Source organism: Salvelinus sp. IW2-2015, unplaced genomic scaffold (assembly GCF_002910315.2).
Source record: "Salvelinus sp. IW2-2015 unplaced genomic scaffold, ASM291031v2 Un_scaffold3553, whole genome shotgun sequence".
Taxonomy (NCBI): Eukaryota; Metazoa; Chordata; class Actinopteri; order Salmoniformes; family Salmonidae; genus Salvelinus; species Salvelinus sp. IW2-2015.
Genome location: NW_019944832.1, coordinates 29,883 through 55,888, shown reverse-complemented (window position 1 = coordinate 55,888; position 26,006 = coordinate 29,883). Strand labels below are relative to the sequence as shown.

Genomic DNA, 26,006 nt, shown 5'->3' with positions numbered 1-26,006 from the left:
AGTCATCATTAGTGTCCATAAATCCTGGTTTGAGGTTCCGGATTACCTGCTTACTCCTTCCTGATTCTGGGATATCTGGAAAACCTGGGGATTTTTGGAAAGTTACCTGAATTTTGCAACCGTATTAACCTCCCTTCACTGATATGCACGAGTGCTGTCTCCCCCTCTTGTATATTTCAGCCACAGCCTTTATCTCTCAGCTCAGACTTCCTACTAGKCTGCGTCCCAAATGRCACCCTATTCCCTATATAGTGCACTACTTTTGACCAGGGCCCATAGGGTGCCATTTGGGATGCAGCCCTAGTCTACATTAGAGGGRCATCTATTATTGAATTAGTCCCATCAGCATTGCTGTGCAACTGTCAGTCCTGGTCAGCATTTAGTATCATCTCATTTGCTATGTGGATAAGATTTGTTGAATCATTTTGTGCTCTCTGTTCCTATCTTAGCGCTCCGTGATGACGTTCTCCCTTGACTGTGTGTGTTTGTGTGTGTTTTGCGKGTGTGTGTAGTATTGCAATTGGACTGTCGGATTTGTTTAATTATTTTGTCGAGTGTGTGTGTGCGCCTGTGCACTTGTGTGTGTCCTCATGATGACGTTCTTCCTTGGCAGTGTGTGTGTCCTCATGGTGACGTTTTCCCTTGGCAGTGTGTGTGTCCTCATGGTGACGTTTTCCCTTGGCAGTGTGTGTGGTATTGTTGCACTCAATGCTCCTTCCTGCAATATCTACTGCAAATGTATGATGTCACAGATCATCATACATTTGTTGGAGAAAAGGAAGGATTTCATGAAATGGCAGGGTGGTTGTTTGTTGGAGAGGGGGAGGGAGGAAGGAGAGAGAGCAAGAGATGAGAGGAGAGGGAGGTAGGGGAATGAAAGAGAGGGGTAGGAGAGGAGAGGGGTAGGGTACAAAATGACATATCCTATTGCTGTTGTCATCCGATTCCTACTGCAATTGCTGTTTCAAGCTTTTCAATAAGTACCAGTCTCTGTTCTGGTAGCTGCACCTCCCGTGCTGCTGTCATCACACCACACACACACACCACACACACACACACACACACCACACACAACACACACACACCACACACACCAAGCTGTCACCTCATCCCCCCTTCCCTCCCTCCTCCCTCCCTCCCTCTCCTCCTCCTCCCTCCTCCTCCTCTCTCTCTTCCTCTGTCTTGTCATTTACATTAGTCCACAGTCCACTGCTCTCTGCTCTCCTCTCAGATAGCTTTCACACTCACACACATCCCTGCTGTTATTACTCTCTATACCACCTCTCTCCATCGCTCTACACTTCCTGCCTTGAGAGCAGCCCCGGAATCTCCTCTTTTCCGAGAGGGAAGCAAGGCAGTCTGTTCCCTCCCTCTTTTTCTCTCGTCTCGCTCTCCCTCTCTCGTTCTCTCTTTCACTCTCTCGCTCTCTTTCGCTGTCTGTAGCTCTGCTGACATTTCCTCTCCACCCTCTCTCTTTCCCTCTCTCTGACACACACACACTCCCGTCAGGCTGCCATGCTGGTGCTGTGGAGTGTGTATTCAGCCTCTTGACTGCCTTGCTGCTTGTTGTTCTGTCTGTCTGTGTGGCTCAGCTAGTCTCCTGTGGGTTTGCCAAAGCGCGCCTCACAGCGCATCCTGTAGCAACATGTTTCGACGTACGAAAAGGTAATGGCAGAGCTTCTCTGTTTTTTCCCTTCTACTGTAGACCTGGTGTCATCCCTCTTTCTCTCTCCTTTTATCTCATTGCTTATCGGTCTGTCTTCTCTCAGTTCTTTTCTATTGTACCCCCCTGTCTCTCTGTGTAGTGATAACATTAACCGCAAAGCTCTCTGAATCTCTCTGTCTTTATTTTCTGTCTCTCACCGTGGACCTGGTTCCATCTCCTCTCCGTCTGTCTTGTCATAGCATTAGGTGGAGGTTTAATAAAGGTGTTGTTGTTGTTGTTGTTGTGATGGTTGTCAACCTCCGGCCAGCTCTCATGCTGTGTCACAGTTGTCCCTCTGTCTCGTATTGGCACTGGTTGTGTGTGTTGTGTGTGTGTGTGTGTGTGTGTGGTGTGTGTGTTGTGTGTGTGTGTGTGTGTGTGTGTGTGGTGTGTGTGTGTGTGTGTGGTGTGTGTGTGTGTGTGTGTGTGTGTGTGTGTGTATGTGTGTATTTGTGTGTGTGTGTATACGTTTTACTATACTTGTGAGCACCAGAAATCCTCACAAGAATAGTAAAGCAACTAAATTCAGCGAAGGGAGGACATTTTGCCGGTGCTCATTTAAAAAAGGCTATTTTAGGCTTAGGGTTGGTTTAAGGTTAGGTTTAGGGTTAGAGGTTAGTTAAGATAGGATTTTGAATGGGAATCAGTTTTTGTCCCCAAAAAGTCCTCACAAGTATAATGAAGCATAAGGTGGCAGGTAACCTAGCGGTTTGAGAGTTGGGCTAGTAACTGAAAGGTCGGCGGTTCGAATCCCGAGTCGACTAGGTGAGTAATCTGTTGATGTGCCCTTAAACCCTAAGTGTGCGCGCACGTGTGCATGATTTTCTCTGTTCCATATGATGTAATGAACCTCCCTTTGTGAGCATGTTTGTGATGAACATTGTATTTGGGATGTTGTAGGTCAGTGTTTCCCAACCCTGGTCCTCCAGGTTAGTTGTAGCCCTGGACAAACACGCTCTCTTCAACTCATTGAGGGATTGATGATAAGTTGACAAGTTGAATCAGGTGTGCTTGTACAGGGTTACAATAAAAATGTGTACTGTTGGGGGTACTGGAGGACCAGGGTTAAGGACACAATGTTGTAGATGATTGATAGACATGTTTACACACACAAACACAGGCAGTCATACACAGGACTCTGAAGGTTTGTGTCTGGTCAGTGGCCTACGCACTTGTCAGAGATAGGATTCAATGCTGTGCTATAAATTACCGTGGTGTCTGGGTTAGAGGCTTTGTTTAGAGGAGGGTATATATACCGTGGTGTCTGGGTTAGAGGCTTCTGTAGAGGAGGGTATATATACTGTGGTGTCTGGGTTAGGGGCTTCTGTAGAGGAGGGTATATATACCGTGGTGTCTGGGTTAGAGCTTCTGAGAGGAGGGTATATATATGTGGTGTCTGGGCTAGAGGCTTCTGTAGAGGAGGGTCAATGCTGTACTATATATACTGTGGTGTCTGGTTAGAGGCTTTCTGTAGAGGAGGGTATATATACCGTGGTGTCTGGTTGAGGCTTCTGTAGAGGAGGGTCATGCTGTACTATATATACTGTGGTGTCTGGGTTAGAGGCTTCTGTAGAGAGAGGGTATATTACCGTGGTGTCTGGGTTAGAGGCTTCTGTAGAGGAGGGTATATATACCATGGTGTCTGGCTAGAGGCTTCTGTAGGGAGGGTATATTATACTGTGGTGTCTGGTTAGAGGCTTCTGTAGAGGAGGTATATATACTGTGGTGTCTGGGCTAGAGGCTTCTGTAGAGAGGGTATATATACCGTGGTGTCTGGGTTAGAGGCTTCTGTAGAGGAGGGTATATATACCGTGGTGTCTGGGTTAGAGGCTTCTGTAGAGGAGGGTATATATACCGTGGTGTCTGGGCTAGAGGCTTCTGTAGGGGAGGTCTGTGTGCTATATTACTGTTGTGTCTGGGTTAGAGGCTTCTGTAGAGGAGGGTATTATACTCGTGGTGTCTGGGTTAGAGGCTTCTGTAGAGGAGCGTATATATACCGTGGTGTTGGTAGAGGCTTCTGTAGAGGAGGGTCAATACTGTCTATATATACTGTGGTGTCTGGGCTAGAGCGCCTTCCCATCTCTACCACTATTTTGTATTCCCTCCCTCCCATCATTCTCTCTCTCTCGATCTGCCATAGTACACAATCCAGTTGTCCTGCAGCGTTTATTTTTCTGACTTCATCTCATCTGCTCATAGGAGGATTAGTATAAATCCCTTTGTCCGATGGCAGCAGTTTGTGTGTGTTCTCTATCTGTGTGTGTGTGTGTGTGTGTGTGTTGTATCTGTGTGTGTGATCTGTGTGTGTGTGTGTGCTGTGATCTGTGTGTGTGATCTGTGTGGTGTGTGTGTGTGTGTGCATCTGTGTGTGTGTGCATCTGTGTGTGTGCATCTGTGTGTGTGTGCATCTGTGTGTGTGTGTGTGTGTGTGTGTGTGTGTGTGTGTGTGTGTGTGTGTGTGTGTGTGTGTGTTGTGTGTGTGTGTGTGTGTGTGTGTGTGTGTGTGTGTGTGATAATATCTCCAGCACCCTGTCTCAAGGTTTGTGTGTTGTGTGTGTGTGTGTGTGTGTGTGTGTGTGTGTGTGTGTGTGTGTGTTGTTGTGTGTGTGTGTGTGTGTGTGTGTGTTGTGTGTGTTGTGTATGTGTATGTGTGGCATCTCTCTGTGTGTGTGTGTGTGTGTATGTGTGCATCTCTCTGTGTGTGTGTATGTGTGCATCTCTCTGTGTGTGTGTGTGCATGTGCGTGTGTGTGTGTGTGTGCGTGTGTGTGTGTGTGTGTGTGTGTGTGTGTGATAATACCTCCAGCACCCTGTCTCAAGGTTTCTTCTACAGCTCTATCTCTGTAATCTCTTTGTATGAATCTCTCTCCAGGAGGAAACATTGTTCCCTGATCTTATGATGATGGCTTGATCTTCATTAAATTGCACTCCATGTAGTAGGTCASAGATTTGTTGTACTTACTTGTCATGCAAGGCATGTTTGTGTGTGTAGCTAGTAGCATAACGTGGGCGGTAGTGTGTCTTATGTTCTTATCAGGGTATATCAGTGTTTATGTACAGTATGTGTGTGCGTGCTTGTGTGTGAGTGTGAGTGTGTGTCACTATCTGCCTGCATGTGTGTGTGTGTGTGTGTGTGTGTGTGTTTGCAAGCCGCTCGTTCTTGGCCGACTCTCTCAGGCTGTCTCAATTAGAGAAGGAAGATGCTTTGTGCCCGTGCCCGGAAGGAGAGAKAGAACGAAGCAGAGGAGTGCAGAACAGGAGAGGGGAAGAAGGAGTGGGGTGTAAAATGAAAGGCAGAGCCTGAGGTACAGTCTGGGCCTACATTTAACAGCAGCCCACTGGGGTTAACTCAGCACTCTAAACACACTCTCTCTTTTCTTTAGTCTTTACTTTTTCTTACACTCTTTCTTCTTTTATTTTTTAGCTATACTCAAAATTTAGCTATACTCAAAATTTGTTCTCGATCTCGATCTCTCTTTCTCGCTCTCTTCTCTTTTCTGTCTTCCTCATAGAATGTCATTTGAAAGCTAGTATAGAGGAAAGAGGGAACAAGAGAAAGAAAGAGTGTTTGCATGTAACCCCTCATCAGGTGTGTGTTCTATAGATTTACATTGCAACGTTGTTGAAGTCCAGATTTACATTGCAGTCATATCAGTTGTGTGCCACCATGTTGTTAACCCTACGCCCCCAGTCAATCAATGCTATTGATGTTGTGGTTATGCACAGAGCCTTCTCTCCTCTGTGTTAAGCTACGTACACTAGCAGACTAGCTAACGTGAAAGAAGATTGGTGTAGTTCTCTCTGTGCGCTATTGGAATATGACTGCTACAGATGTAGGATCTTAATTTGATCACCCTGTTACTGGAGAACTTTCCTGCAATGCAGGAAATGTTTAACTTGTTTAACAGACTTGATTKCCCCTCACGAAAAATGTATCAACCATTAATTATAATCCACGTAATAATTAACCTTTCCTGTTGCTGCAGGATTATTTTCCTGCTGTAGCAAACTGGCTCAAATTAATATCCTACCTTTGTACTAGCAGGTGGGCAGTAGTCGAAACAGAGCACAGGGAGTACATCACTTTGGATGTTTTTGGATAGCAGGTGTACACACTAGCTCCCCCAAAACCGTTAGTGACTCAGTGTACTGGTAATTACTTGGTTTCTCATCATGATAGCTGAGTAATAATCTTCTCATCCATCTGTATTTCACAACATTGATATGGTAAACAACTGACTGTAAAGATAAACAACGTGCTCCACTCCACCTTATATAAACTTAGATCAGGTGCTGAATACTTGTCGAATTGTGGTGATATTGATTGCTGTTGCCTCATATGCACGCTGAGGAAAGGCTCTTACCCTCGGCAATAAAAATATGTTAATTTAAGTGTATTCTCCGGAGTGCTGTCCTGTTTTTGTTCTTTAAACCCCTGACTGTAGCGTATGTGGCTTGTTGATGGAAAGGACTCCATGTTCCAAGGCTAAGCATTATAATTCAATCATTGTCATAATAAGAAAAGTATTCGTGTTAATATACAGCAGTACAGAATTTTACATAAATGTATTATTCAAAGAACATGGTTTTCCGTGGTGGAGGATTTGACAACCACTTAACCATACGCATCATCAATAATGATATTAAATGTCCTTTAGACTCGGTGTGTATGACACTGCCTGCTTCTGTGTCCCAAACAGCACCCTATTCCCTATGGGCCCTGGCCAAAAATAGTGCACTACATAGGGAACAGGGTGACATTTGGAACGTATACAATTATATTTTAACGAGGTAATAGTTCCAGGTCATTTAACCTGTGTGGGTCTCAAATGCCACCCTATTCCCTAGAGAGTGCACTACCACTGTATGGGCCCTAGTCAAAAGTAGTGCACTATAGGGAATAGGGTGCCATTTGGGATGCAACCCCTGCCTGCATAAGGGTCTGTTAACAAAAGCTATAGCTGATTCAATGCACCACCTCCCAGTCTCAGCTCAATATAGCTTTCAGTCAATACACAGTACACAAGATAGCACTGTCCCTCCAAGCTTCTGATGATTGTTGTGTCACTCTACCTCGAAGACACATTTTMTTTTTTACACTTAAAAAAGCCTAACCTTGTCATCAATAATAATAGGACTGTTCAAAAGGGGGAAAACATTTACCTCAGTTCAGTCAATAGATATTACAGTAAAGATACTTCAGTGCCTCAATTTGCTTCTGATTCTGCTGTGTCACTATGGCTGCCTTGAAGGCACGCTTTGACACCTCTAGAATAGCCTASATAACTTTGTCATAAATCATGATAGGAGAGTTCAAACGGGGTAACTGACTGCCTCAGGCCTACAGTATGWCCACAAGGCATAACATAGCCTTTTCATTATTCTGTTTGTTTTAAACCTCYGCGCCTGTGACTGACATCATTTTGAATGAAAGACTATAATAGAGCGCAGTTGCCCACCCATTGTTYCAAAAGCATAACAATAACATGACAAAAATAGTGTCTTAAAGAGGCATATCACCTTTATAAAGGGTCATGATAGTCCTTTCCTCTTTGAGAAAAATATATATAGGCCTTTCTACATTTGTGGAGGAACATTTGCATTAACATTTTGTTAGCATTGTCRCTAGCTCATTGTATAGGCTTAAAGAGCTGTGACATGGACCTAATATCCCTGTTGTGGACTATCCTATTGCTGTTAAAGTGTGCTAGCGGTAGCAATTTGCTAGCTTCCGTCGTGGCTAGCTCAGTCAGTATATTTTGGTTTAACAGCCTGGGCTCCAGATGTGTTGTAGTCAGACTCACTGATGTGTTTCCTAACTAGAACTCCCCTGGAAGGCTACGCTCTCTCTCAGACAGCTCCAGGCCCTGTCATCTTAAATAGACAGACAGACCTACAGGCCAGAGTTGTCATGTCTTGTCGCCATGCTAGCTACTGTAGCTAGACAGACAAACAGACAGAGAAATAGCTAGATAGACAGATAGAGACAGACATSCTCTTAGATGATGTAGCTACCAGATTTGGGTTCAAATACTATTTGAAATAATTTCAAATACTTCATCTGTGCTTGATTGAATAGTCCCAATACTTTAAACCCTGTCCATCTGGCACTCCAGGCAGGCAAACAATCAAAGTATTTTACTGATTTTAAATAGTATTTGAACCCAGGTCTGACTGTAGCTATCTAGCAGAGCCAGACTTTTCTCTGTCTGTCTGTCGGCATCCTCATTTTATAGTGTAAAGGGGACAACATGTGTTCATCCCAAATGGATCCTATTCTCTACATAGTGCACTACTTTTGACCAAATCCTATGGGTCKTGGTCAAAAGTAGTGCACTGTACAGGGAATAGGTTGCCATTTGGGACACGGTCCATGTCTTCCTTCCCTTTTATCAGTGGATGTGAAAGAACACCCTGCTGTGAGCAGCGTAGGCCCTCAAAGGACTAGACAATGTTTCTCACTAAATTGGTCTAGATGGGAAGGTTGGAGCACTCAGATTTTCACTGCCATTTTTTCTTATCTTTCTTCTCCCTCCCGCCTGGCCTCCCTTTTCCTTCACTCAGTTTCCCTCCCTCCCTCCCGACTCAGTTTTTCTACCCCTTTCTCTGACTCAGTTTTTCTACCCCCCTTCCTCCCTCCCTTTCCCTGACTCAGTTTCTTGACTCCAGACAGCAGGAAATGTTGCAGTCCCCCTTTAAGAAATCCAGAGGAAGTGTCAGAGAAAGTCAATAGACAATAGTGATTGACTGACACACAAACTCCATATTGTGGCTTGACTGTGACCTCTGATTTCACTGCTTCACATCAGACMGCGGTAAACATTAAGAAACCCGGAGTGTCATGGAAAGGTCACCTGACAGGAAATGGCCTCGGGTCGATCAATATTCTAACGATCAGAAAGGTCTGCAGACTGTCCTGTCTGCCCTGTGACTCAGCATGCAGAAGACGACACTAACGTTAACGTTACATCAGCACACACTCATGCTTACTGTATAGACATGTACGCACACAAACATACAKMAGCACACACACACACACATACAAACACACTGTCCACCGTGATGATATACCCGTATAGATGGGTTGGGAATTACTGCACATAGTCTTTAGAACAGTCTACTATGATATACTGGACTAGCAGTCCCTTTAATAATAATAATWATCATTATAATAATGATAATAATCATCAATATAATAATTATAATAATAATTTGGTGGGTGCTTGTCCTATTTGAAATGTGTTTTTTCATATCCCAACCTCCCTGAGACACGCAGTATGGGCAGACATCCAGTCTGTTTCATCTTCTTTTAATTGCGGTTACATAAGATGTAGGACTACTGAAACTACAGATCACCATGCTGCCCATACAGTATATATGGACATCCATTAAGTCACACACACACGCACGCACGCACGCACGCACACACACACACACATGCACGCACACACACACACACACACACTGTTTGTCTTGACGTAATGATAGCTGTCCTCTGTGTGTTGTCTCTGTGGACATGGCCTTGGTATAGGAACTATAGTCATATAGTCATGTTGAGCAGTTATTTAGAAAGCAATTAACCAGACCATAAAACATAGTGAACTTAAACACAAGCTGGTTTGTCGTCCAAGGATTGTGTGGGTGGGTGGGTCGGTGTGTGTGTGTTTGCATCAGAAGTGTCAATGTCAGTATCTTCCTATGATTGGGGAGTAAATAAAATATTGTCTGCTCTGCAATTGACAGAAATGAAATGATGTGAGAAGAGGAGAAGTGGTGCACTCTCACCTTTCTCTTTTACTCCGTCTCTTGTTCTCTCTACTTTATTCACTGTTCTCCACACAAAGAGCACAATACGCTCAGTTGGTATCCTGTGTGTGTGTGTGTGTGTGTGTGTGTGTGTGTGTGCACTCGTATGTGAGACTAATGGCAGTGTGCCAGTGAGGGGCCTGCACGGGGGATAATCGCTCTTCACACGAGTCATTACCACTGATTTGACCTTTGACCTGGTGACAGCCGCCAGATTGGGTACAGTAGGAAACAACGACAGGATTGGTTGCTCTACTATCTGGAGAAACATGCAGCTCTCCTCTAACCAGCTATCATTCCCTCTACATGTCATCCTCCCCTTACTCTCTTTTTGGTTCTTTCCTCCCCTTTTATGTCTCTTCCTTACTTTTTCTTGTTCTGTCAGTCCCCTTCTCTGTTTCTCGCGATGTTTTTTAAATGTAATTTGTCAACGTATTGTGATTTGGAATMTACGAGGRAAATACATTGGATTTGAAAAAAGTCATCAACTACRTTGTTTTGTGGGTAAAATYTCACTCAACTGTTTCCCTCAAAATTTCAAACACAGGATTATGTCATCATTGTAACCAATTTTCAACACAGACAAACTATGTTACATTTGTACACTACATGACCAAAAGCATGTGGACACCTGCTCGTCAAACATCTCATTCCAAAATCATGGGCATTAATATAGAGTTGATCCCCCTTTGCTGCTATAACAGCCTCCACTACTCTAGGAAGGMTTTCCACTAGATGTTGGAACATTGCTGCGGGGACTTGCTTACATTCAGTCAAAAGACCATTAATGAGGTTAGGCGATTAGGCCCAGCTCGCAGTCGGCCTTTCAATTCATCATAAAGGTGTTTGATGGGTTGAGGTCAGGGCTCTGTACAGGCCAGTCAAGTTCTTCCACACCAATCTCAACAAACCATTTCTGTATGGACCTCGCTTTGTGCACGGGGGCATTGTCTTGCTGAAACAGGAAAGGGCCTTCCCCAAACTGTTGCCACAAAGTTGGAAGCACAGAATCGTCTAGAGTTATGGTCTAGAATGTTGTATGCTGTATTCCTCCTCCACCAAACTTTATAGTTGGCACTTATGCATTGGGGCAGGTACCATTCTCCTGGCATCTGCCAAACCCAGATTAGACTGCCAGAGTGGTGAAGCGTGATTCATCACTCCAAGAACGCGTTTCCACTGCTCCAGAGTCCAATGACGGTGAGCTTTACACCACTCCGGCGACGCTTGGCATTGCGCATGGCGATCTTAGGCTTGTGTGCAGCTGCTCGGCCATGGAAACCCATTTCATTAAGCTCCCGACTAACAGTTATTGTGCTGACGTTGCTTCCAGAGGCAGTTTGGAACTTGCTAGTTGACAGACGATTTTTACGCACCACACGTTTCAGCACTCGGCGGTCCCGTTCGGTGAGCTTGTGTGGCCTATCACTTCGCGGCTGAGCCGTTGTCGCTCCTAGACGTTTCTACTTCACAATAACAGCACTTACAGTTGACCGGGGCAGCTCTAGCAGGGCAGAAATTTGACGAACTGACTTGTTGGAAAGGTGGAATCCAATGACGGTGCCACGTTGAAAGTCACTGAGCTCTTCAGTAAGGCCATTCTACTGCCAATGTTTGTCTATGGAGTTTGCATGGCTGTGTACTTGATTTTATACACTTGTCAGCAACAGGTATGGCTGAAATAGCCAAATCAACTAATTTCAAGAGGTGTCCACATACTTTTATACTGTATTAATAGTGTACCTTTGAAACAACGTCAGATCTTCAAGGTAATATCCACTATAAGATGCAATAGGCTGGACAGCATCTCTTACTGGAGAGTTGATTGATCTGCAGCTATCCCTTTGGTCTCACATCCAGGGTTTTAACCAAGCCCAGCTTATTTTTAATATTTGTCACTGACTACGACCAATCTGCTATCGTGAGAATTATTGTTGTGAAATCTTCACCTAAAGCCTCTACAAGATTGGTGGGTTCCCCTCGGGACGGTTGAGCTAACGTATGCTAATGCGATTAGCATGAGGTTGTAAGTAAAGAACATTTCCCAGGATGTAGACATATCTGATATTGGCAGAAAGCTTCAATTATTGTTTAATCTAACTGCACCGTCCAATTTACAGTAGCTATTACAGTGAAAGAATGCCATGCTATTGTTTGAGGAGAGTGCACAGTTATGAACTTGACAAGTTATTTAAAACCAATTTGGCACATTTGGGCAGTCTTGATACAACATTTTGAACATAAATGCAATGGTTCATTGGATCAGTCTAAAACTTTGCACATACACTGCAGCCATCTAGTGGCCAAAATCTTAATTGTGCCTGGGCTGGAATAATACATTATGGCCTTTCTCTTGCATTTCAAAGATGATGGTACAAAAAAATACATTGCATTATCTTTTACCAGATCTAATGTGTTATATTCTCCAACATTAATTTTACATTTCCACAAACTTCAAAGTGTTGCCTTTCAAATGGTATTAGGAATATGCATATCCTTGCTTCAGGTCTGAGCTAAAGGCAGTTAGATTTGGGTATGTCATTTTAGGCGAAAATTGGAAAAAGGGTCCGATCCTTAATCGGTTTTAAAAGATTCACTTGCTATCGAAGTCATTCCAAAGGGGAGGTTCAACAGAGCAAATTAAATGTAACCATACTTAACATCAATGATGCTATTTAGGCCTATATAACATTTGGGAAGTCATCAACAGCTATTCTATAAATTCAGCCCAGGATTCAACTAAAAATAGGCAATACATAAAGGCCTGGGTTTCAAGCTCTGGTTAATTTCAAATAGAATCTACAAGTTAATTATAAATATGTTGGATTCACGTCTCCATCTCAACCACAAAAAGTTAAAGAACAGGATTAAATCAAATCAAACTGTATTTAAAGTGCATTTAAAATTTGATTTGATTTTTTCCTATTCTTTAACATACATTTTGGGTTGAAATGAGACGTGACACCAACAGATAAATTCTTCATTTGTAGACAAACTGGAACTAAAGCCAGACTCAGTGGCACAGATGGAGCTAACCAAGCAGAAGATCTCCTTCAACACTTGATATTTGTTTGTGTTGACAATCAAACACAATTCAATATCACTTTTGCAGTACGGTAAATAGCCTATTACCTTGTCGACAAGTTAACAAATTATATGTTGGATTCACGTCTCCATCTCAACCAAAAATAAAAGTTAAAAGACAGGATTAAGCCAGTGGCTCAGATGGAACTATCCAAGCAGCAGTACTTCTCCTTCAAATGTTGATATTTGGTTGCGTTGTCAACCAAACAGAATTCTATATTACTTTTGTAAGACAGTAAAGACAGTATATTACTTTTGTAAGACAGCCTAATGTAAGGCTTTACTGCATTGATCACTTGCACCATGTACTTTAATGCAATCTCAACTAACTGCAATCCAGGTCATTTGGTTGTGCTATTAGATCAAGCACAGTGATAACACATMAAAAAAGAATATAAAAAAGAATATTAAGTTGTTGTATAGATAAACAAAATATCTGACATTGTATTCCCATTTGAACTTTAGTGTGCTTTTAAATGGTTGAAAGCGCAGTGATAACACATCTAGGTGACAACTAAACCAAAACATCCGACATTGATTTTCCATTAGAATTTGGTTGGGCTTTTAGATGGTTGAAAGCATAGTGATGACACATTGGGCATTCAACAAACGTTTGGCTGTCATTTTGAGTGGGCGAAAATAGGTTGGAATCTTATTGATACGTATCTACCAAATATTACCCAATTCTCCACATTGAAATGATGTGGTATGCCCAGTGGGTTACATTCTCTTTCACAGAATAGACAATAGGTTTCACTCTCATCCTCTTTCAAAGGCAGGTTTAAAAGAGAGAGGCTGTGAGAGCATCACAGTGCGTTCCAGGCTAAGACAGATGGAACTAAGCCGTGATATTTTAGCTACGTGTTCCATTGACTTTCCATTACATTTACATTTTTACATTTTAGTCATTTAGCAGACGCTCTTATCCAGAGCGACTTAAATCTTAAAATAGCTAGGTGGCACAACCACATATCTCAGTTATAGTAAGGGGGGGGGGGGACCTGGTCTTGACTGCTATCTGGGTCCAGTGTTGCTGCAGGGTGGCAAGGGAGTGGTTCACCTCCTCAGCCTCTCTGCGCCAGCTCAACACCTCAAAATGTCAGTGGAACAGCACCAAGGGAAAGTCCACCACCRTGCTGTACATGGGTTTCCTGGGATTCTTCTCCACATCCAGGAATTTATCCACTATCTCTGGAGCCTCCAGCTTCTGGCCAATCARCAGCAGCACAGCCATCATGCACTGCACCTGGTGATAGAGAACGGACAGTCCTTTGATCTCAAATATGATAGGTCTTATGGGTCTGTGGTAGTGGGCATGGTAGGGTGAGCTTGATGGACAGACTGGACCGTGGCAGACAGGATGGTCCTCTGGAACTGCAGCACTCCTTGCACAGGTTGCGGAAGTCGTGGGTGCCCTCATAGCGTTWGGCAGCCGCTGCCATCAACACTACATCCAGAGCATGGGAAGTAGTACCGGTAGGTTCTGGACTGACAGTCGCAGCACGCACTGAATCTCTCCGCAGCAGGTGACCAGTCGAGAATCCTGGTGTCCTGGGGCAGGACTCTGTTCAGCATCTTCACATAAGGGAGCTCCGCCGCGTCCACTTTGTTCTTGACTTCATCGTCGACATGGAGCGCAAGTCTAYGGATATGACCTGGGAAARGTCACTGACTCCTTTGTYGGTTCAGCCACAACAGTGATAGTTAGAACTCTGGCGATCCTGGATCAGTTGAGTCTTCAGAAGAGCCGGGCTTCCACAGTGTTGTCTGTGTTCTCCTGGACAGCAAGCGCAGWGCAACATGGCGCCGAGGATGGGTCGAGATATCAAACAGTCGGTCCCTCTTTTTCCTGCCACTAGCATCAGGCTTCTGTTAACCTTCCAAAGATACTCTTTGAAGAGGTAGGGTTTCAGATGTTCTCTGAAGATGGACAGGGATTCTGCTGTCCTAGCTTCAGGGGGAAGATGGTTCCACCATTGGGGTGCCAGGACAGAGAAGAGCTTTGAAAGGGCTGAGCGGGAGCTGCACTCTCGTAGGGTTGGGAGGGCCAAGAGACCAGAGGTGGCAGAACGGAGTGCTCGGGTTGGGGTGTAGGGTTTGCGCATAGCCTGAAGGTAGGGAGGGGCAGTTCCTCTTGCAGCTACGTAGGAAAGTACCATGGTTGTAGTGGATGTGATCTTCGACTGGAAGCCAGTGTGGAGTGTGCGGAGGAGCGGGGTGACATGGGAGAACTTTTGATTTAGTCATACACACACACACACTGCCATTTGGCCTTTTTTCTCATCAGTTGTTATCACAGCTTTCTCCTCTGTTACTCTGACTGATCACCAGAACCCACMGACAGACAGAGACTGCATGGGCCATTGATTCTCTATAAATCACACAACCACGCACTGACTGGCAACTCTACTGTCAAATACTGTCGGAGTGACTGACTGCCTGCCACCGGAAGAGTTTGTAGCCTGGTGATGTGATGCAGTAGATTATCATGGATTATGAACTGCTGCCCACACAGCAGATTTGCTGCTTCATCATCATGTTTTACCAAATGTGATTTGTATTACAGTGTGACCTCATGAGGTAAAGAGTCAGAAGACACAGCAAGGGTTATTGATGTCTAGAAATCACAGATCACWCAAGACAGGCAACACTACTGTCAACTACTGACTGACTCATTGTTAACACTACTGTCAGCTACTGATTGACTGACTGACTGTCTGACTGATAACACTACTGTCAACTACTGACTGACTGACTATCAAACTGACTGATTGACTGCCACCGGCTGACTGACTGAACTGACTGACTGCCTGCCTGCTACTGGCTGAGCCTGATGTCTGGATTAAATGGATTATGATACAGTAGATTAAAWCGCTTTATATGACAGATTATGATGTTTTATGAAACTGCCCACACACCAGATTATTTGATGTTTCATCTGCATGTTTTAGTATAATGTGATTTCATAGAAGTTCAAGGGTCATGTATTGAGATGCGATGTGGGTCAAATGTCATAAAGTCCGAGTGCAAAGTATAAAGTAAATTCTAGACTTGGTGTTCCTTTAGATTGTAAACTGTCATGGTCAAAACATATAGATTCAATGGTTGTAAAGATGGAGAGAGGTCTGYCCGTAATAAAGAGATTCTCTGCTTTTTTGACACCACACTGCAAGTCCTGCAGGCTCTAGTTTTATCTTATCCTGATTGTTGTCCAGTCGTGGTCGAGTGCTGCAAAGAAAGACCTAGTTAAACTGCAGCTGGYYCAGAACAGAGCGGCACGTCTTGCTCTTCATTGTAATCAGAGGGCTGATATAAATACTATGCATGCCAGTCTCTCTTGGCTAAGAGTTGAGGAGAGACTGACTACATCACTTCTTCTTTTTATAAGAAACATTCATGTTTTGAAAATTCCAAATAGTTTGCATAGTCAATTTACACACAGCTCTGACACACACCCCACCAGACATGCCACCAGACGTCTTTTCACAGTCCCCAAATTCAAGAAACAAATTCAAGAAAGTGTACAACATTATATAGAGCCATTATTGCATAGAACTCATATTGCTTAAATGAACAGCAAACCTGGTTTAAAAAAAACAGATAAAGCAACACCTCACAGCACAACTCCCCCATTTGACCTAGATATTGTGTGTATGCATTGATATGTAGACTATGTGTGCTGTTTTTAAATGTATGTAGTTCTGTCCTTGAACTGTTCTGGTCTATTAATGTTCTGTATTATGTCACGTTCTGTGTGGACCCCAGGAAGAGTAGCTGCTATTTTCGTTACACCTAATGGGCATCCTAATAAAGAAAGGAATGATAATGAACCTGTATATTGTACTACGGTATTGTTACAGTAAGGAAGGGGTTGGACGTTGTTGTGTATCAATGGGACTTGTAGAATTGAGAAACCAGCTCGAGATGTTTTGCCGCCTCATCGAAGTGTATATTGTGTGACTCTTTAGTGTTGCTATAGTAACCGGTACACCCAGCCTCCCCCTCTTACTGCTTCGTGGTCGGGTCATTACACAACGAAGCAAGGAAGAATGTATTCCTCATTTATTACTGGTTAAATAAATGAATGATTCAATTCAATTCTGAAAGATGTAGCTAACGCTGTCTAGAGATGTGTCTAGTCTGGAGACTGGTCATTAAGGATAAACCAAACTGAACGCAATCATGCTGAAAATGTTTGTCCACCTCAATCAACAAGGTGAACAGAAATGCCATATGATATGCTATCAAAACCTTTATGTTGTGTGATATAGTAAGGACACTGCTCTTGATTTGAGTGGTCTTGGGATGAAGCCAGCAGCATACACACACACATAAACATACACACACACACACACACACACTATCTAAACCAGATGGAGAGCGGCTGAGCCCACACTACATGACAATAACCGTGACTGAGAGATTTACCCTGTCACTCAGCAACACCAGAGAGGAGAGAGAAACACACACACACTTGTCTTCTTTTCCTTTCCATTTCTCTCTTTCACCCCTCCCTCTCATATTCACCCTCCCTCTCTATATTCCCCCCCTCTTTCCCATGTTTCCTTCAATTTTTCATTTGTCAGCTCTATCGCAGATCTTTTTCCATCAGACTAAAGTCATGAGAAACGTTATGAAAGACACAGCATGTCATCCACTGAACATAGTTCCAGTTAGGTCTGTGGATGACTCATTCTCAGGCTAAACGTCTAATGTAGTGGAACTGAACTCTGAAGAAATAAAACGAGGTATCTCTCTTTCTCCTCCACTCATTATTCTCAACCCTGGTAGTCTCTCTTTCTCCTCCACTCATTATTCTCAACCCTGGTAGTCTCTCTTTCTCCTCCACTCATTATTCTCAACCCAGGTAGTCTCTCTGTCTCCTTCACTCATTATTCTCAACCCTGGTAGTCCCTCTTTCTCCTCCACTCATTATTCTCAACCCTGGTAGTCTCTCTTTCTCCTTCACTCATTATTCTCAACCTGGTAGTTTCTCTTTCTCCTTCACTCATTATTCTCAACCCTGGTAGTCTCTCTTTCTCCTCCACTCATTATTCTCAACCCTGGTAGTCTCTCTTTCTCCTTCACTCATTATTCTCAACCCTGGTAGTTTCTCTTTCTCCTTCACTCATTATTCTCACCCTGGTAGTCTCTCTTTCTCCTCCACTCATTATTGTCAACCCAGGTAGTCTCTCTGTCTCCTTCACTCATTATTCTCAACCCTGGTAGTCTCTCTGTCTCCTTCACTCATTATTCTCAACCCTGGTAGTCTCTTTTCTCCTTCACTCATTATTCTCAACCCTGGTAGTCTCTCTTTCTCCTCCACTCATTATTCTTAACCCTGGTAGTCTCTCTTTCTCCTTCACTCATTATTCTCAACCCTGGTAGTCTCTCTTTCTCCTCCACTCATTATTCTTAACCCTGGTAGTCTCTCTGTCTCCTTCACTCATTATTCTCAACCCTGGTAGTCTCTCTTTCTCCTTCACTCATTATTCTCAACCCTGGTAGTCTCTCTTTCTCCTTCACTCATTATTCTCAACCCTGGTAGTCTCTCTTTCTCCTTCATCATTATTCTCAACCCTGGTAGTCTCTCTTTCTCCTTCACTCATTATTCTCAACCCTGGTAGTCTCTCTTTCTCCTTCAATCATTATTCTCAACCCTGGTAGTTTCTCTTTCTCCTTCAATCATTATTCTCAACCCTGGTAGTCTCTTCTTCTCCTCCTGTAACGGTGCTCTAGCTCTTCTCCTCCTCGGACGAGGAGAGGAGAGAAGGATCGAGGACCAATACGCAGCGAGGTATGATGACATAATGAATTATTAAATTAAAGACGAAACACGAAGAACACTTGATAACTTACAAAATAAGAAAACGACGTAGACGAAACCTGAACATGGAACTTACATAAGACAAGAAAGAACTCACGAACAGGAACAGACTACATAAAACGAACAAACCGAAAACAGTCCCGCGTGTGCACAGACACAGACACGGAAGACAATCACCCACAAACAAACAGTGTGAAACGCCTACCTTTATATGGTTCTCAATCAGAGGAAAACGTCAAACACCTGTCCCTGATTGAGAACCATATAAGGCTAATTACAAACAACCTAAACAGAAAACACAAAACATAGAATGCCCACCCCAACTCACTCCCTGACCAACTAAACACATACAAAAATAACATAAAACAGGTCAGGAACGTGACACCTCCACTCATTATTCTCAACCCTGGTAGTCTCTCTATCTCCTCCACTCATTATTCTCAAACCTGGTAGTTTCTCTTTCTCCTTCACTCATTATTCTCAACCCTGGTAGTCTCTCTTTCTCCTTCCCTCATTATTCTCAACCCTGGTAGTCTCTCTGTCTCCTTCACTCATTATTCTCAACCCTGGTAGTTTCTCTTTCTCCTCCACTCTTATTCTCAACCCTGGTAGTTTCTCTTTCTCGTTCACTCATTATTCTCAACCCTGGTAGTTTTCCTTTCTCCTCCACTCATTATTCTCAACCCTGGTAGTCTCTCTGTCTCCTTCACTCATTATTCTCAACCCTGGTAGTTTCTCTGTCTCCTTTCTCTCTCACTTGTTCTCACACACTCGATTTCTTTGTCACACATACTCCCCCCTCTCTCCCCCCTCCTCTCCTCCCCATCCCGCCCCTTCTCTCTATATGTGGGTTAGAGAGTTCATTTAATCAAGCCACAGGAGAGGACAGTGACGTTCAGCGTTACTTAGAATCCCACTTAGAAGGACCAGTCTGAGCCCATAAAGTCCCAGACAGTCCTCTCCACTGGGCCCTCCTTCATAAAGGAACTAGATTCATCATTAAGATGATGACACATTTAAAGGTCATGCTTACATTGGCCAATTTAAGTACTGTTATTCTACACTGTATTATTTATTGTGTGATAAATTGTGAAGGTTAATATACTATTAACCAACCAAATTTAAATAAACATGTAAGATTAAAAAAATATCAAATAGAAGGATAACGGAGAGTAAGGACTGGGATGACTCTCTCTCTCTCTCAGTATTTTTTGTCTGGTTCTCCTCCAGTCCTCAGAAGTTGTAGTGTAATGGTGTTAAGCCACTTCCAAAACCAAGCCTAATGCATTTCCCTTAAATATTTCACCACCCCTTCTCTCCAAATGTGTGTGTCAGTTCCTTGACAAGCCTCTCCTGGTGCCTGAGTGACACAGAGAGAGATCACTAGGTGGTTTTTGGCTGTTTCCTTGTGTTAGCTGTTCTGACGAGGAACAAACACATGAGAATTAGAAAAAGAGAAGGGATATGGCGGTGGGAGGGATGGAGGGGAGGAAGGGAATAGAGGGAGGAAGGGGGAGGGATGGAGGGGTGGAGGGAGGGATGGAGGGGTGGAGGGAGGAAGGGGGAGGGAGTGCTTTATTTGAAACACATCAATGCATTATGGAAATTGTCCTGCTGTTTCAGACATGTACGTATACCGCTCGTGCACATGCGTGCGTGCGTGTCGTGTACTTACCTGCTCATGCGTGTGTGTGTAATTTACATCACAGCTGTATAGAGCAGCATGCTATCTGATGCAATGTGGAACGAGCCTAGCCCAGGTCTTTGTCATGCTGTGTTAGTACTGTGCAGCTCCCTACCGCTTCTCATCTGGCTGACAGCTACCCTTCAAAACCAGCACACTGGAGAGATCTGGCAGAGCAACCAAAACAGACTTGACACGCACACACACACACACACACACAGAGGAGAAAAGTGACATCATTTTTACTGGCTATTTTTCGAGGCTACAGTATGCCATATTCCTGTTACTATTGTGCTATGCTGACAGTGTTGTAAGTCGTTATTCGGGAGTCATTATTAGTGGTGAATACAGTGTATTGAGTCATCATTGGTCGACCAYAGATTAAGGAAGGAGGAGAAGGAGGTCGAGGAGAAGGAGGAGAAAGGGAACAGTCTACTGTGGGTGATTTTTTAAGGCTATACCATATTTCTCTCCTATGCTGATAGTGGTGTATAACATGGAGAATATATATTAGTGAGGGATTTCAGCCAACTACAACATAACACCGTTACGTACGGTTCCCTGACTACAGGAAGTATGGTTGTCATGGTAGAATCACACCTTTTAAAGCCCTCCTCCCGCATAACACCATCTGTGTCACACTTAGTGTGTGTGTGTCCATGTTTTTTTCTCTTGCATCAGGAGGGTTAATCCTCATTTATATGATAATCTCAACACATCATTACCTGCCCCTCTCCTTCTCTCTCGCTCTCTCTCCATCTCTCCCTCGCTCCCATCATTATCTCGCATGAGAGGTATCTCGTCGAAGTTGACAGTGGAGGAAATTGGAAGTCTTTGTTGCTGTGGCTCGTGGTGTGTGTTTGTGTGTATTTGTGTGTATTTGTGTGTGTGTTTGTGTGTGTGTTTGTGTGTGTGATCCACAAGGCTTTGTTGCTTTGGCTTTCTCCCCACGTGGTGGGCTGACTTCAATACACCATCTTCTCTGGCCCAATTTGTATGAGCATGCATACCAACATTTACACAGAAGCGTACACACACACTTACAAACACACATGCGTTCAAGCTCAGAAGCACACAGCCACACAAACACGCACTCACACACACACACACACATGAAAGTACACACGATCACACCCGACTTTCTCATAGATATTACGTTAAGAGTGGTAGATGCTGTTAGATGGTAACGTTATCACCTTTTTGACTGTGTTTCAGATAATGATGGCCTGTGTGTTTGTGGCTGTGTGTGTTCTAGTTGCCGGACCAGTAACCGGAAGAGCCTCATTCTAACCAGTACATCACCCACTCTCCCTCGACCACATTCACCTCTCCCTGGACACATAGGTAAGGCAATTGGTTATAATTAAGCATTAAGAGGTGCCTTATTGCTATTATAAACTGGTTACCAACATCATTAGAGCAGTAAAAATAAATGTTTTGTCATACCCTTGGTATATGGCCTGATATACCACGGCTATCAGCTAATCAGCATTCAGGGCTCAAACCACCCAGTTTATAATAACAGTTAATACTGTTTYTACAGTGATGTATAATGGGCCAGTGTGGTTCTTTGTAGCTCATTTGGTAGAGCATGGTGCTTGTAACACCAGGGTAGTGGGTTCAATTCCCGGAACYGCCCATACTTAAAATGTATGCATGCATGACTGTAAGTTGCTCTAGATAAAAATGTCTGCAAAATATATTAAATATTATAATGGCACTTCATGTTTGTTCCCTGTCTCTCCACAGGAAGTAGTCCATTGGACAGCCCAAGGAACTTCTCCCCCAGTGGCCCTGCCCACTTCTCATTTGCCTCCTCTAGAAGGTAAATAGCGTTTGGAATACTCAATACATCTGCTGTTTACATATAAAGAGATTATATCAAGTTATATAAAGGGATTAAAAACCAGGTAACGCTCTTGGCAGGTCCCTTTTTATGATCCTATAATCTAATGTAGCAGCAATATCTCTAAATCAGATAATCCTACAACAACCAAAARGCCTTTGGCTACACTGCATAAACAAACACATTGTCATACCAATACCGCYATAGTAGCMATCAACTGGCCATTMTTTTTTGAATKAATATTTGTAGTGTTGTGGGCAGGCRGGATAGTAGAGAGGAAAGACAGAGATGCTGAAATAGCAGTAGGCTGGATGTGAACCGCTGCTGCAGCCRTATATGTGCTCTAGAGGCAGTGGCTTAGACCGCTAGACCACCCTAGGCCTCGACTGACCACTTATTTAAGCAGTGACAATATTCCAGTGGCACACACACAGTGAAAAGGAATTCAGTAAGGTTATTTACACCCTTATGCTGGACAGAAACACTTTCCCCTCTTTGCACTCCCCTGTCACACAGCATGACAAAGTGTTTGTGTGTGTGTGTGTTTATGTACGCGCACAGACGGATGGGCCTCTGAGTGCCAGGATGTAGCCAAAACCAACATCCATCATGCCTCCAGCAGTGTCAGACAGATAGAAGGACCCACAGAGAGAGGGAGAGAGATATGTGTAGCAGGACCCCAGGGAAGCAGAGGAAAGGAAGGGATTATTGGCGCAAAAGGCAATCCAGGAGGTGTGAAAGAAATGTGAAACATTAAGCTTTCTGACTTTTTGGACAGAAGGAACTACGTATCTATTGTATAAATCCCTTTCTGCTCTGGAACTTAGTATGACACAATTCTTCCTRCTCTCTTCCTAACCCCTCTCTCTCTCCCACCCTACCCCTCTCTCCCTSTCTCTTTTGCAGGGCGGACGGTCGAAGGTGGTCCCTGGCCTCTCTCCCCTCCTCTGGATATGGCACCAACACACCCAGCTCAACGGTAACTACAACTGACCCATTTTTACACAGACGGTAAAATGTGTAAGAACGTGTAAGAACAWCAATCTCTAATGACAGTGGTCCTTATTATCATTTATTGTCCKAACTATTTATGTTGTTTTATCTGTGTCTGAAACGGACAAAACTCAAATTAAAAGACTAAAATCATTGTAATAACTCCTCCATTTGAACACCACACTTTCATATTACCAACATGACATGATCTAGCAGCATGGAGCKCAGAGTTACTGGTCCTTTCCTCAAGGCACTTCYATTGCTTCATGCCTTGGTCCCTGATTTGAGTAGACTTGACAGTTGAAAGCAGGACARAGGAAAAACTAKCCAGTCTTTTTCTTCATAATAACCWCCATATAACTGTTAAAGGGGCAATCGGCAGTTCAAACGATAATCAGTGGAAGTAGTAATTGCAGAATGCTCCTTTAAGTCATGAGACATCTGATAGGGCGAAACKTATTTTTTATTCTAGCTCTCATTCATGCAAATTACATTAGTGAAACTTGACATTCCATGCATGAATATGTATTTATACGCTAGAATGTATTTCCATATATTAAATGTTGCCCTACTTGGTATGCAAGATGCCATTAGGAAACTCGTGTTCTGTGGAGTTGATTTTCTACTTGTTTTGTTCTGCTTTTAAAACAATTACACGGCACACTAGCAGCCTTCTGGTGTCATGTGCAGGTACACACACACACACACACTGGTAGCCACACACACACAACACACACACACACAACACACACACACACACACACACACACACACACACACACACACACACACACACACACACACACACACACACACACTCACACACACACTCACACACACACTGACAGACACACACACTGACTGACAGACACACACACTGACAGACACCAAAGCCTTCCCCTCTATAATTTGTGCTGTAAATCTCAGCTGAATAGTTAAAAGGTACCCTCCCGCTGGTGAACATGGATCTATCCCATAATACTGCCCATGGAGAACAGAACAAAAAATAACCAGCGGCTCAGATCAGATCGCTTGCTAAGATGTACATTCAGTACCTGATTTATCACTGTGGCTGATGACTGGGCTCAAAGAGAATGTGTGTGTGTGTTTGTGTGTGTGTGTGGAGATAATAAAGTAGATACAGAAAGTCAACCGGTCTTAAAAACATGTTATCTCATCCTCTATCCATTGCTATCATTCAGTTACTAAACTGAGTGATGGAGTGAGGGAGGAGTGAGGGATGGGGGATACAGACAGAGATCGAAAGAGTCAATGAAGAGTGAAATGTGTGTAAGAGAGAGAGAGAGGGGGGGAAAAGAGAGACAAAAAAGACAGAGGAAAAGAACGAGAACACACCCACAAACACCCCCCACACACACACAAACACCCCCACACACACACACCACAAACCACCCCCCCCCCCACACACACACAATCCAACACACACCCACACAAACACACCCCCCCACACACCCACCCACCCACCCACACACACACAGCACCCACCCACCCACAACACACCCCCCCACACACACACACATACACCCACCCACACACACCACATACATACACTACCATTAATTGCAGTTTTGCAGTGCTGTTGACAGGAGGTTCTCTCCTCCCCTGTCCCCCTCACCTGTCTTCTCACCCTCTCTCCCCTCTCCTCTCTCCACCTCCCTCTTTCTCCCCCTCTCCTCTCTTCTCTCCCCTTCCTCTCTTCTTTCCCTCTCTTCTCTCCCTCTCCCCTCTCTTCTCTTCCTCTCTCCCCTCTCCTCTCCTCTCTCCACCTTCCTTCTCTCTCTCCCCCGTCCTCTCTTACTCCTGTACAGACGTCAGTTTTCAGACCTCCCCAGGCTCTTACACGGACCATTACTTGCTTGATTAGCTACTGCAGGGTCCGCATACACAGAGGAGATGAAAGGAGGGGATGAGGGCAGAGGGGATGAGACAGAGGAGATAAAGGAGGGGAGAGAGATGAAAGGAGGGGATGAGGACAGAGGAGATGAAAGGAGGGGATGAGGCAGAGGAGATGAAGAGGGGATGAGGACAAGGAGATGAAAGGAGGGGATGAGGGCAGAGGAGATGAAAGGAGGGGATGAGAACAGAGGAGATGAAAGGAGGGATGAGGACAGAGGAGATGAAAGGAGGGATGAGAACAGAGGAGATGAAAGGAAGGAGAGGAGATGAAAGAGGGGAGAGTGATAAAAGAAGGCAGGAAGACAGAGGAGATGAAGGAGGGCAGGAGGACAGAGAGAGACACATTTAGAACCCAACCAATCGAAAACAAAACGATTATAGCCTTGCTTATTGAGAAAGGCCGCCGTAGGCAGACCTGGCTCTCAAGAGAAGACAGGTTATGTGTACATTGCCCACAAAATGGGAATGACTGAGCTGCACTTCCTAACCTTCTGCCAAATGTATGACCATATTAGAGGCACATATTTCCCTCAGATAACACAGACCCACAAAGAATTCGAAAAACAAACCAATTTTGATAAACTCCCATATCTACTGGGTGAAATACCACAGTGTGCCATCACAGCAGCAAATTTGTGACCTGTTGCTTCAAAGAAAGGTCAACAGTGAAGATCAAGCACCATTGTAAATACAACCTATATTTATGTTTATTTATTTTTCCCGTTGGTACTTTAACTATTTGCACATCGTTACAACACTGTATATAAACATAATATGACATTTGAAATGTATTTTGAACTTTTGTGAGTGTAATTTTTACTGTACATTTTTTATTTTTATTTCACTTGCTTTGGCAATGTTAACATGTGTTTCCCATGCCAATAAAGCCCCTTAAATTACATTGAAATGAGAGAGAGGAAAAGGGAGAGGGAGAGGGGGAGAGATGGAGAGAGAGGAAGTAAGACAGATTAATGGAGTAAAGAGAGAGAAAGAGAGAACCACAACAGGGGAGGACATAAAATACTTTCCCTCATCTTGCTATCTCTCCTTCCTTGTATCCCTCCATCCTCCTTCAATCCACCTACTCCCCCCTCATCTCCCTATGTGTTTAATTGATCATGTTGATGTGCATTTAGCAATTTGAA

The 26,006-nt window shown here is 43.8% G+C and overlaps 1 protein-coding gene and 1 pseudogene across 1 annotated transcript in view; one reads left to right on the top strand and one right to left on the bottom strand.

Annotated features, from left to right (window-relative positions):
* Nucleotides 1-1,405: 1,405 nt before the first annotated feature.
* The window catches only part of LOC139025913 (microtubule-associated serine/threonine-protein kinase 1-like), a 32,797-nt gene continuing 8,196 nt past the window's right edge, over nucleotides 1,406-26,006 (top strand). Inside the window, exons 1-4 of the mRNA XM_070441170.1 lie at nucleotides 1,406-1,665; nucleotides 21,361-21,449; nucleotides 21,855-21,930; nucleotides 22,858-22,930. Of these exons, the coding sequence (XP_070297271.1) occupies nucleotides 1,646-1,665; nucleotides 21,361-21,449; nucleotides 21,855-21,930; nucleotides 22,858-22,930 (258 nt within the window). The 5' untranslated portion in view covers nucleotides 1,406-1,645. The remainder of the gene's footprint in view (nucleotides 1,666-21,360; nucleotides 21,450-21,854; nucleotides 21,931-22,857; nucleotides 22,931-26,006) is intronic.
* On the bottom strand, nucleotides 13,547-15,084 carry LOC112076074 (tRNA pseudouridine(38/39) synthase pseudogene; annotated as a pseudogene).